Source organism: Rhinatrema bivittatum, chromosome 2 (assembly GCF_901001135.1).
Source record: "Rhinatrema bivittatum chromosome 2, aRhiBiv1.1, whole genome shotgun sequence".
NCBI classification, from domain to species: domain Eukaryota; kingdom Metazoa; phylum Chordata; class Amphibia; order Gymnophiona; family Rhinatrematidae; genus Rhinatrema; species Rhinatrema bivittatum.
Window position 1 is genome coordinate 46,875,789 of NC_042616.1, and position 13,582 is coordinate 46,889,370.

A 13,582-nucleotide genomic window follows, 5' to 3' on the forward strand; every position below is an offset into this window, starting at 1 on the left:
ATCTGCTTGGTGTAAGGTACTTGGAGGTCCTTACATAACTTTGCAGTTATTTTCTCCATTTGTGACCCTGGTCCTGGAGGAAGACTCTACACCAGTCCTGGCATTTTACCCTCTGGCCCTTCGTCTCTCCCCTCCACTTCCCTGGTGCATTCTGGGCACTGCAGTGATGATGTCAAATGGAAGCAGCAGGACTGCAAATACCACAATGCACTAGGATATGTGCAGAAAACCCAGGACTGGTCTAAATTCCCCCTCCAGGGTCACATTCACTTGGCAGCAGTTTATTCCATCACTGAATTTTAATACTACTCAGTGCCCACTAATATTTCAGCTTGCCCTTCTTTTTCCAGTCAGCCATGTTGAAATTTGTGTTTGCCCTCAGCACATGACTTGCACCCTAAGTAGAAGGAAGTTCTCCTTTAAATATGCACTCCCCTTGGCTTCCAGAAAAATGAGGGGAAAGGGGAGCTAGAGAAGCCACTGTGCCTGTTCACAAAGCTGTGAGGTGAAAATCTAAAGTAGGAGAAAAGAAGGGATCTCACACATGCTTAGGTATTGGGCAATTATCCGGCAGCCAGGCTTAAATTATTTTTTTTTTCAGTACTGTGAGTTTGCCTGCCGCTCAGCATTGGATTAACGGGCAGGCTGTTGTCCGCATCCTACAGAACTGCCTCCAGCTCCCAGAGTCTGCTAGGCCAGCAACTCGTCAGCCAATTCCCAATTAAAGAAGAAAAAGCTAAACAGCCTCTCATCTCCTGTAAAAGCGGCTGCAGAGCCAAGTCACGACTCAGAGAAGAGCCACTTTAACAGGGAATGGCTGACAGGGCAGGAGTAGCTCTGTGCCCTACTAAAACTGGGAGAGAGGAGGTGGCATAGAGAGCATGTGAGGGGGACAAAGATGGGTGAGGAAGGAAGTGAGAAAATCAATAGGAGAGAGAGGGCAATGAAGGAAAAAAGAGGGCATCAGTGAGACAGGATCCCTTTCTGTGGTTTTTTATTGTTTCCAAGTACTTTTGTGGCTCAAGAAGATCATCAGCATGGAGTCTCTGTAAACATCCCCTGTGCCCGATTTTCCTTCTGGTAATGCTTTCCACTGCTATATTAGACCTCTACACATCCAAGAATTGGAGTGGACCAGAGACAGTTGGGCAGTGCCTCTTTGTTCAAGGTCTCAGATTCACTTGAGAATTTTTTTTTCCTCTATTCAGTGTGTTAACTCTCTCTTTATCCTTCTTAGGTAAAGGTGTGGCACAGTAGTGGGTAGAAACTTGGAGGATTTGAATCTCAACACTTACGGATTCTCTTTAAGAGCATCGTGCAACTTGCTAAAACTAATTTTCCCTACTTCCAGTCGTGATGTGACAGGCCCTGTATCCCTGTGCTCATTCCCTGAACCATTCAGTCCTAGAGGTGATCGGCCCCTATTCCTGTGCCTGTCCCTGGAGTCATCCAGTTCTAAAGATCACAGGCCCTGTATCACTGTGTTCATCCCCTGAGTCATTTAGTCTTGGCACTGAAAGGCTCTTTATTCCTGAGCCATCCAGTCCTAGAGGTGACAGGCTCTATAATCCCTGTGCCCTATCTCCTTACCCTTTGAGTTATAGAGGTGACAGGCTCTGTATTACTGTGTTCATCCCCTAAGCCATCCAGTCTTGGAGGTTAAAAGGGTTGTATCCATATGCTCATCCAGCAAATCATCTGGTCCTGGAGATGGCAGTCTTTGTATTGGGTTTGGGTTCCGAGTGCGGATAAGTATCCGTTTTTTACTCTCGATTGCAATTGCTTAAAAATTTTTGAAAATTGGGTTTGGGTTCCGAGTGCGGATAAGTATCCGTTTTTTACTCTCGATTGCAATTGCTTAAAAAATTTTGAAAATTAACAAAAAATTATATTCGATTAAAGGATTAGTGACCCCTATGCGAAACGAGCAGTACTGATAATGTCTGCCCGTGAATAGAGGGTCATACACAAGTAGTTTGGCGTATTAGGTGCTATTTAAAATTTAGTACCAGGACACTTGTTGTTTTTTGATTGAGTCTTTGTATTGTTACACCAGTCCTTGATCTGTGCAATCTCTAATGATTTCTCCTTTCTGTCTGCAGGTTTTGTCATTGGGAGCAGATGTCCTTCCTGAATACAAACTGCAAGCCCCTCGCATCCACAAATGGACTATCCTACACTACAGCCCTTTCAAGGCCGTTTGGGACTGGCTGATTCTGCTTCTTGTGATCTACACGGCCATCTTCACACCCTACTCCGCTGCCTTCCTGCTGAATGACCAAGAGACCAGGGACCTAAAGTGCACTTATGCCTGCAACCCACTGAATGTGGTGGATCTAATGGTGGACATCATGTTCATCATTGACATCCTTATCAACTTCCGCACCACATATGTCAATTGCAACGAGGAGGTGGTCAGCCACCCAGGCAAGATTGCCATTCACTACTTCAAGGGCTGGTTCCTCATCGACATGGTGGCTGCTATTCCCTTCGACCTTCTCATCTTTGGTTCAGGATCGGAGGAGGTAAGCAGTTCATCTTCTCTGTCGTCTTCCATGTCGTTTTGGCTGCGTTTTTTTTCCCTTATGCTGGGTTTTTATTTACTTCTATTTATTTTTTAGATTGTTGCTCTAGATGAAATGCTGATGGCCCCCTTTACGGCAGTGATTCAAGTTATGTACAGTACTGCTCATTAAGGGGTGCACCATAAGACATACAGGGTCAATATTCAAAACTGGCCAGTTAGAACTTCTCTGGCTAAGTTACGATGTATATTCAGTGTCACAGCTATGCCGCTGAATGTCTGCATACTGTGTAACTGATCATTTAGCCGGATAAGTCTACAGCTAAGGTTAGACCCGCTCTTTGGCACATCTAGCTTAGCCATACAACTTATGTGGCTAATTCCAAATATCAGCAGTTAGCCACATAAGTTGTAAGGCTAACTCGCTCCACCCCAATCCTCCCACTGCCCACCCACAACTTATGCGGCTAATCTTTTAGCCAAATAAAGGACTTATATGGCTAAGCAGCAGCCGCTGAACATGGGCGCATATTCAGTGGCCGCTACTTAGCCGCTTAAGTCCTGCTTATCCTGCTAAATAGTGATGAACGCGCCTTGAAAATTGACCTCACGGAGGGTTCCTGGGAAGGTCTTTTGCCTAGAATGTGTCTGTAGTTTCAAAAGCCTGACCCAATCCTGCCATGACTCCCAAGAGCTTGCTCAGTACACAAGACTCTGCAGAAATTCCGGGCTGGTAGTGAAATGAAACTAATTCTTTTTTCCCCCTGCACAAGTCTCCATCTCCCTTCCTAAAACAAAGGACTCCTCTTCCAACAGAATAAATAGTCACAGCAGTATGGGATTAATTTTAACTCTAGAAACCGAAGCAGCTAGAGAAGCCTCTGGAAATCAAGGATTCATCAGCCAAATAAGTGCAGCTGCTTCCGGGAAGTGCCTTGGAATAGAGGACTTGTTTGCCAGCAGAATGAAAGTATCTGCAAAAGGAAAGTCCATAGGAATGCAGATTTCATCTAGCATCCTCTGCAGGAGGAAAGAATTCATCTCCCTAAGGTTAAGAGAGTCTTTGGGCAGGAAGGATCCTTTCCTTCATGCATCTAAAAGAGAATCTAGGCCTGCACAATTTATTTCTCCAGAAATGAATCAGAGTGAAGAGATAAAAAAAAATTCGCATCTTCTCTTTGCGCGATTTAATAGTGGCATGGAGGGGAGAGAAGTGGGCAGTCAAGAATATTGTACATTATATATATTAGACCCAAACCCACCCCCCACCTTTTACCTCTTGTGTACAGTGCTTACTTTCTGCCAATACATATGGAAATCACTGCAGTGTGCAGCAATCAGCACATGTGAAATGGAAATTAGCAGAGGGAACACTTTCCCATGACTTGCCATTACCCTGATCCCACAATTCTCTGAGGACAAGCAGGATGGTAGTCCTCACACATGGGTGACATCATCAAATGGAGCACCAGTGCGGAAAACTTATGCCAAAGTTTCTAGAACTTTGACTAGGCACACTGAGCATGACCTGCATGCATCCACACAGGGTCCTTCTCCAGTCTCTCTTTTTCTGTGGAGTTGTAAGCCTCATGATGAGTGAGTTCACTTTGGCTGTTTTTTGGCCTTGTGGAAAACTTTGGTTTTTCTCGCATTTTTTATGCGCTTTTCCTCGTTATTCTGTTGCTAGATCTTTCTTGGTCCCCTCCTGTAGTGTCTCCTAGTCAGGGTTTTTGGCGATTCAGGTTAGTTTCTTTTCACAGTCGATTCCCCATGGTGGTGGTGCATCGGTGCCTGCCAACCATTGCTGCCCCACCACCATCATTTCAGTTCATGCCTCTTTTATTTCATCCATCATGGCCATGTCCGGTTTTCGGCATGCTCTTGTTGCCCGAGGAATGTATCCATCACAGATCTACATGAGATATGTGTCCTATACCTAGGGACATCACATGACATCCGGGGTTTCTGCTTATGTGCCCAGATGACCCCTAAGGGGCATCTGCTTCGACTCAACAAGATGGAGCCACTTCGGGTCGAAGAGGTCTGAGCCATCAGCATCGGTGGCATCTGCATCGAAAAACCAAGGAGCTGCACCAATGGACACTGAGCCATCGACATCAGAGAGGCTGTCGGTTCTATCAATGCTGCCAGCAGACAAGGGTGCCGGAGACAGACCATTGTCGATCTCCTCTAGGCCAAGGACATCAGGTTCCTCGTCATCAGCCTTGGTATTGGGGAAGGACTGGGCCGAGCTTCAAGGGAAGCTGAAAAAGCATTGACACCGGTCCCCATCGATGCATGGTGCCGGGCACTGGGATGCACTGCCTTTTGCCGTAATGCCCCCAAAGCGACCCCGTGCCTTGGAATACCAATCCTCTATCGGTACTGGGAATGTGCAATGGTCTCCACCAGTCCTACCAGTCACTGATCCACCTAGAGGTTTCAAAGAGGATCTGGCCACCCCTCCTTCCTCCCAGTCGGAGTTGGCATCAGCAACATTCAAGGAGGAGCTGGAGTACCGAGTCCAGCTAGTGGTGGATCGGATGCTGCAGGGCTTTGGACCTGTGGCACCGATGGCACATTGCCGCCTGTCCTTATACCGCTTCTGGAGAAGCTCAATGTGCTCATCAGTACCGACTCAGCTGGCATCGGTTTCCGGGACAACATCGGTGCCTGGTGGGCCCTGCTGCTCTCTGTCCATTTCTACTGGTATCCTGCACCTCTGGATGAAGGCTGAGCAGCTAGGGACCCAGCCCCTGTCACTTACAGTGAGAATGAGGAACTCTATGACCCCTGGGTGATGATGTTTCGGAGTCCTCCTCTGAGGGTTTTGAGGTTCTCCCTACAGACCCTTCTCTTCCAGAGGAGCGAAGGAAATCTCCACCTGAGGACTTAACCTTCACAGGTTTTGTGGAGGTGATGGCGGAAGCCATCCCTTTTCAGATGTTAACGGAGGATGATGCCAGGCACAAAATGCTTGAGATCTTTCAGTTCATGGAGCTTCCCAAGGGGATCGTAGCAGTTCTGGTACACGAGATTCTTAAGGAGTTGCTGCTGAGGATATGGGAACGCCCCCTCACAGTGCCACCCTTTTAATAAGAAGGCAGATGGGGGTCTACCTTATCCAGAAGACTGCCGGGTTCGATAAACGTCAGCTGCCCCAACAGTTGGTGGTGGTCGAATCCGCCTTCAAGAGGGCCAAGCGCTCTCGTATTCATTCCTCGGCGCCCCCAGGGAAGGACCATAGATCGATGGACACTCTTGGGAGGAAGGTATTTCAAAGCGCCATGCTCATTGCCCGCATTGCTGCCTACCAGCTCTACATGAGCCAGTACTCGCGGGTCATCTGGAAGCAGGTGCAGGAGGTGTCTGAGCAGCTGCCTCAACAGCAGCAGGGCGCCCTCATGTTGCTGGTGCATATGGGATTGGAATGCGGAAAACACAATGTTTTCGAGATGGCATTGAAAGTGTCTGCAGCAGGAATCGACACCCACAGAATGGTAGGGTTGCAGGTCTCAGATCCCCAACCAGAGGTACAGGAATGACTCGCTGACATGCCATGTATTAAGATAGGGTGAGGGATGCTGTGGCCCAACTTCGGGACCACCATGAAACCATCCAACAACTCTTCGCCAGCACTTCGGACCTGCCATCCTCTTCTAGGAGACCTGCAAGACAGGGGCCAAGGAAGCCTTTATTTTGCCAAAGGGAGTACTATCCTCCATCCCCTTGATTCCTTCAACACCATCAGGGCTCCCGTGGCTGTCCAAGGTAGCAGAGAGCCCCCAAGCCCTAGCTGGCTGCTCAGTCAACGACTGGGACAGGGACTGGGTCATAGGGAGAGTAGGCTAGTTGCCCATACCTGGGACGATGAACCCTACGGTCAGGGGCAGGCTACATTTCTTTACGAACCAGCGGAACAGTATTACCTCGGACCACTGGGTTCTGTCCATCATTCATCAAGGGTACCAATTTAATCTATTGGGTGTCCCGCCAAATTACCCTCTGTGCCCATCTTGGGGGCAAGTAGCACATCAGGATGTACTACTAGCGGAGCTCTCCTTCCTCTTAATGGCCAGAGTGGTCGAGCCTGTATCATCAGGAAAAAGAGAGTGGGATTCTACTCCAGGTATTTCCTGATTCCAAAGAGAACAGGAGGACTCCATCCCATCCTAGACCTAAGGGCCTTGAACAGATTCCTAAGAAAAGAAAAGTTCAAGATGGTTTTCCTGGGCACCTTGATCCCCTTTTTGCAAAAAGGGAACTGGCTATGCTCCCTTGACCTAAAGGACACATACAGTCATATCGAGATCTTTCCCGGTCACAGGAAGTATCTCTGATTTGTAGTGGAAAACAGCACTTCCAGTACTGGGTGTTGCCGTTCGGGCTTTCATCAGCCCCACGGGTCTTCATAAAATGCTTGGCCGTGGTGGTGGCGCACCTCCGTAGGCTGGGAGTGCATGTTTTCCTGAATCTGGATAAGGGATCTCGTTTCAAAGTCTCCCTACCCAAATTGTACTAACCATGGATGCATCCAACTTAGGATAGGGAGCTCATGTATATGGGCTTAGCACCCAGGATGTCTGGTCCACTGAGGAATGCTCTTGTCAAATCAACTTCCTCAAGCTTTTGGTGATTAGTTACATACAATGGGCTTTCAGAGATCGGCTGTCTAATGAAGTTGTCCTGATCTAGACCAACAACCAGATAGCCATGTGGTTTAACAACAAGCAGGGAAGCACGAGATTGTACCTCCTGTGTCAGGAAGTGATCCAGATCTGATCCTGGGAACTGTTCCATAAGATGGTGCTCAGGGCCATGTACCTGGCCAGGATGGAGAACGTGGTAGCGGACAGGCTGAATCGAGCCTTTAGACCCCATGAGTGGTTCCTGTACCAGGGGGTAGCGAATTGGATATTCTGCCTCTGAGGGAGCCTGGATGTAGATCTGTTTGCATACTCCTGCAAGAGGAAAATGCCTCGGTCTGCTTCCTGTACAGGTCAGATAGCAAACCAGCCTCGGACACCCTTGCCCGTTATTGGGACAAGGCTGTTCTGTAAGCATATCCTTAGTGGCGAAGACTCTCTTGAAGCAACATGAGAACAGTAGTACTATGATCCTCATAGCCCCTCAATAGCCGAGAAAGGGGTCTGGTTTCGACTCCTATAGGAGTTGTCCATCTGGAGACCGATTAGTCTGGGGACTTCCCAAGATCTCATCATGCAAGATCAAGGCAGGCTGTGGCATCCCAACCTTCATGCCCTGTCGCTCACAGCCTTGATGTTGAGAGGTTAATCTTGCAGCCGCTTGATCTTTCAGAGGATGTGTCTTGGGTCCTGGTGGCTTCTAGAAAGCCTTCCACTAGAAAGTCCTATATGGACTGAGGAGGTTTTCCATGTGATGTGGGCAAAAGGCCCTAGTTCCGTTCTCCTGCCTCACACAAAACTGCTTGATTACCTTCTACCCCTTTTGGAAGAATTAGAGTTAATCTTAGTGCAGTTGGAGCATACCACCAAGGTGTAGATGGTACACCATCTCTGAACAGCCTATAATTGTACATTTCATGTGGGGCCTGCTTCAACTGGGACCTCAGCGTGATGTTAGCTCAGCTGATGAAAGCTCCTTTTGACCCGTTGAGCACCTGTGACCTGAAGTACCTGACCTGGAAGGTCATATTTTTGATGGCAGTCACCTCAGCACGCAGGGTCAGAAAGCTTCAGGCCTTAGTGACTTATCCATCTTATACTAAGTTCTGTTATGAAGGGTGGTCTTGCGTACGCACCCTAAGTTCCTGCCTAAGGTGGTGACGGATTTCTATCTTAACAGTATTTTTTCCCAGGCCTCATTTGCACCAAGACAAACGAGCACTGCACAATTTGGACTGCAAGCAAGCCTTAGCCTTCTCTCTGGAGCGGACAGAAGCTCATAGACAGCCCACCAAACTTTTTATTTCTTTTGAGAAGAATAAGTTGGGCATTGCTGTTGCCAAACAGACACTATCCAGTTGGCTAGCAGATTGCATCTCTTTCTTTTATGTCCAGGCGGGATGCATCTTAGGGGTCATATCAAGGCTCATTCTGTCAGAGCCATGGTAGCGTCGGTGGCTCACTTGCGAGCAGTTCCCATGGAGGAGATCTGCAAGGCTGTGACATGGAGTTCTCTCCACACATTCACATCTCACTTCTGTCTGGTTAAGGATGGCCAACACGACAGTAGGTTCGGCCACTTTGTCCTTCATGACTTGTTTGAAATGTAGAACCCAGCTCTCCTGCCTAGGGCCTGTTGTTTGGGTTCAGGCTGTTTCGCCCTCTGTTACCAACAACATCGGTGGTGTTGTGCTCATTGGCACCTGGTTGGGTGTCTGTTGGTCCCCTTTTGTGTTGGGGAGCAACCTGTAGCTAGGGATTCACCCATATGTGAGGACTACTATCCTGCTTGTCCTCAGACAAAGTAGAGTTGCTTACCTGTAGCAGGTGTTCTCTGAGGACAGCAGGATGTTATTCCTCACAAAACCCACCCACTACCCTGCAGAGTTGGGTTTCTCCTATTTTTATTTTAGTAATAATTCTATGTTACAAGACTGGAGAAGGACCCCACGTGGACGCGTGGTATAGGGCATGCTGGGCATGCTCAGTGTGCCTAGTCAAAGTTCTTGAAACTATGATATAAGTTTTCCGCATCGGGGCTCCATCTGATGATGTCACCCATGTGTGAGGACTAACATTGTGCTGTCCTAGGAGAACACCTGTTACAGGTAAGCAACTCTGCTTTCTGGCAGCTTCCTCTAAATACAGATACATACAAATACTACATCATAGTGGAGACTTTCCAGAAGTCACAGAAACTGATCTCCAAGGGCCAAACATTTTATTTTCCATAGATGCAAAGGGCCTGATTCCTGGATGCTTTCCTCCCGTTCTGTACCATTGGGAGAAGTTCTTGAATAAGGTCCAAAATCGGGAGAATCTCTTTAGTGCTTCTGCCCCTAAGTAGGGGTTCCCTTTTAAAGGCCGGTAAGGAGGTGTGGTGAAGATCTGGAAGGCTCATGTTTTTCAATAGCTTTTCATTAGCCCTTTAAAAGGGATCATAGCTTATGAAGACTCCCATTTTACTCCAGGACCAATGGATTCACTGGACCTCTGCACTGCTACTAACAATGACAATATACAATTATTATTTTTTGGCTACCTTTGAGGCTTTTTTTCTCTCAGTCGCGCCTCTGCTTTTATCTTGTTCGTTCTTTGATTTAGTTTCTTGGCTCTCTTTTTCATTTCACCTTTTTTTTTTAACCTTCCATCCCCGCTTCCTCACCCTTCTCCACTTCCTTCTCCACATTGCAACTCCTTAGCCTTCCGTCTTGCCCTCCTATTTCTTCATCAGTCTTTTTCCCACTGTTCCACATCCCTTCCTTATCTCTTAACCTCATTTTTCCATATAATCTTCCACATCTCTCCCCTTTGTTTCTCAAAGCCTCCCAGTCCTCTGATTCATCTTTCATCCCCTTCCAGGCCTCAAACGCTCCTCCCCTATCATCTCTTCTGTCCTTCACACCTCTATGCATCTTATGAACTCCTTTTCCTGTCCCCCATCTTTCCCATATTTTCTCTTCCTGTCTTCCCAGCTCCCTTGCTAGTTCTCCAGCCCCTTTTCCTGTCTTCCCATCACAGCAAGAGGAGGTCCGATAACAATGGCAAAAGGAAGAGGGGCCCACGTTGCTGGTGGCAACAGCAGGAGGAGGCGGCCCCAGCAGCAGCAGCGGCAGAAGAAAGAAGGCCTGCGTGGGTGAATGCCCTTTGTCCTGCTGTGACTGATTCCCATATCCTCCTCCCCTGTCCAGTTCCTTCTTTTTCTGTCACTTGGAACTAGCACCGCCTCTTCTGGGTTGCTACAGGAGGGTCACTGCCTCCTGCTCCTGAGGCTGCAGCTTGTCTGCTTCTCCTCCTGCCCAGGCTGTGGGCTGCTTCCTCCTTGGTTTTCTACCCCTGCTGCCACCTGACAAATTCCCAGCTGCCTCAGGGTCGTGATGAGACTTACTGACGTTTTGCCCTCCCTTTTCCCTCCTGACACTTTTCCGTGTGCTGACTGCAAAGGGGAAGATGCAGAGCCAGCTAACGCCATGGGTGATGAGGATGGAAGACCCCTGAATGGCCATAAGGTCTCCCTCCATCACCGCTGCATTCCTTGTGTACTTTTAAATATGGGACTGCATGGTGGGTGGCAGAGCTATCGGCGCTAAGATGCCACCGGCAGCAGAGCTTGGTGCTGCACATTGCTCTGTCTTCAGTGAGCCCTGTGGCAGAAGGCCAGTGGGACGGGAGGGTGGAAATGAGCGATGGCAGTCATAAAAAATTTCCCCTCCAGGGCTTTCGGGCTTTTGTGAATTGGATTTTAGAAGCAGAAGGGAAAGGGAGATGGGCTTATTTCCATTTTTAGTAATAGAATTGGAAAATTATCCTCTCCTTATGTGGTACACCAAGGCACAGTCCAGCTGCTGGAGATCTTCCATTCTTAACTCTGGCTCGATGCCCGGCCTTGCAACAGCTGGGTGTCATCGCAGCCAATCAGATAACTTATTTCTCCATGTCCATTTCAAAGCAAAGGATGGTTGTTCAACCAGGCCTTCCTCCCCCCCCCCCCCCCCCCAATCTGTTCATTAGGAAATAACTTAAGCTCCATTATCCCTGGACATGATACTATGGCTAATGTATCTGTTAATGAATGGACCTGTTAGTCTATTAAAATGTATTGTAATCTGCTTTGAGACCATTCCCGGGAAAAGGCGTAATATCCGATGTTTGTAAATAAATAATTTAAAAAATCTATCATAATCTAAGTCCTTCTGTACCTGCCCACTAAAGCTGTTCCCCAGTGCTTTAGGAGACTGGAGGTCAAAGTTCAAGTAGGCCGATTACCCATGAGGAACTGTGGTATCCAGATAAAGCACTGTCTGGAGCCTCTCCCCCAGGGCTCTGCTTAAGTAGGGGATTGTCTGTGATTCTTAAAAGTTTATGATATGATGTTTCTGGTAATCCCGACACGAGCACAGGTCTGACATCACAAACTGCCTAGCAGCCAATCACTTTGCAATTTTTATTCATCAGCATCTGGTGACTAAAAGTTGCAAAGTGATTGTCTGCTAGGCAGTGTTTGTGATGTCAGACCTGTGCTCGTGTTAAAATCACCAGGAACGTGATATCACAAACATTGTGTGTGTGTACATAATGCCAGAATGTTCCAGAAGTAGATGGAAGGAAAAGTCTCTGAATCCAGTTTTGTAAGCTATTTGTTGTCGAAGTGTTCCATACTCAAAAGTCATTCATGTGCTGCTGCAGAATGACCAGATTTCTCCAGTACAAAGACGTGCAGCCCCTCTAATCATGGCTAAGTCTCTTTGCAAAAGCCTATTTTCCGATGATCATTAATGCTGATGCCTTTACAACATGAAGCAGCCGTGGTGGACTTGCGAGGGGGTAACCTGCACAGAACGGCAGTTACAACCCCAAAACAGCAGTGTTAGGACCTCATCGGGGCTCTAATAAAGTATGGGAAAGCCAACACTGTGATGACCGTGATGGACTTGGCCATGCTTGGGACAGATAACAAGAGGAGGGTTGAGAGAGTGGGTGGAAAATGCAAGAGGGAAGTTGGTGTTCAGTTGCATTTGGGAATTTTATATGCTTATCTCTTAAGAGGATGCATCTCAACTGGGCAAAGTGAATGGACATCTTGCTCTTTATTTGACATCATTTACTATGTTACTATAATGGTAATGATGATAATGTGTAGCGCCCTCAGTGACAGCACAACGGGCAGGCACAAATGGGCGGGCTGGGTGCTGGAACCAAATGGTCCTGGTTGCTGACATCGTCTGCATTGCTGTCATCTTGTAGCAGCGAGTGCCACAGGTTAGCCATTCACTGGGCAAAGAAATACTTTCCTTTGGTTTGTTTTAACCCTAATGCCTGATTGTTTCATGCAATACGCCCACCTCCCACACCCCCTCTATTCCCTATTTATTTTCCACATGCCTTTCATGATTTTATACACTTCTGTCCTATCTCTCCTCGGTTCTCTTTTCCAAGCTTAAGCCCTCATTTTTTTTTAGTGCCTCCTCCTATGGAAGCTGTTCCATGCTCCTGCACTCCCTCTGTTGCCCTTTTCTGGCCTTATCCTAGGTGTCCTGTAGCCTTTTGAAGATGGAGGTAACCAAAACTGCATTCAAATGTGAAGGCACATTATCAATATTAGTTGATTCAGTTTTCCCTCCTGTGAGATACAACCAAGAAGAGATCTGAAGAGATGGGAAATCCAGGAACAAGGAAAGAAATTGTTGCATCAGAACCAGACATTTAGCAAATAAATCGTTTTGGTTTTTTTAAATTGACTTGGAGCAGCTATGTCCTCAGGCTGGGGTGTTCACCTCCACCTACAAGCACCACTTTCTCAAGGAAGTCCTGACTGCTTTTAAATTATTCCCTTAATGAAAAACTGGACTTGATGAAATGGTCTCTCTCTCTCTCTCTCTCTCTGTCTTTCTGTTACCTTGTGCTTACCCTTTTTGTCTGCTTGCATATCTGCATGGATGGTTGCTTTCCCAATTGCATGGCTTTGAGTTCAGTGATCTTCCCTACTTTTCTCCACCAAGTTATATATCTTCAAAAACCCCTGCTATTTACCCTCCTGTGGCCTGTTTTCGGTCCACTTGCGTTTTCTCTCATAGCCCCGTGTCCTTCCCCAAAATGTTGCTATGATGCCAGCGACATATTTTTGGGGAAAAATCCAAGTCTATCATATTAGCCTCACTTCCTTTATCTCTGCTCCCCGCCAGTTTGGAAGACTAGAACAGATTGTCCCAGAGTTCATACTGCATCCCTAACATGTTATCCTTCTATGAGATGCTGGTGATCTTTTTCAATAGTGACTGCAAAGGTTTTCCTAGAGTCTGTAGGCTGTGATACCTTTTTATCAGGCCAGCAAAAAAGATATTGTAATATTGAAATGAACTTTTGAAACCAGATTGGTTCCTTGTTCAGATGTGACCAAGATGTGAAGAAAGGA

General features: G+C 47.2%; 1 protein-coding gene across 1 annotated transcript in view; it reads left to right on the top strand.

Annotated features, from left to right (window-relative positions):
- Positions 1 to 13,582, top strand: part of KCNH2 (potassium voltage-gated channel subfamily H member 2) — a 439,418-nt gene that overhangs the window by 267,062 nt on the left and 158,774 nt on the right. Inside the window, exon 4 of the mRNA XM_029587977.1 lies at positions 2,103 to 2,525. Within this exon, the coding sequence (XP_029443837.1) occupies positions 2,103 to 2,525 (423 nt within the window). The remainder of the gene's footprint in view (positions 1 to 2,102; positions 2,526 to 13,582) is intronic.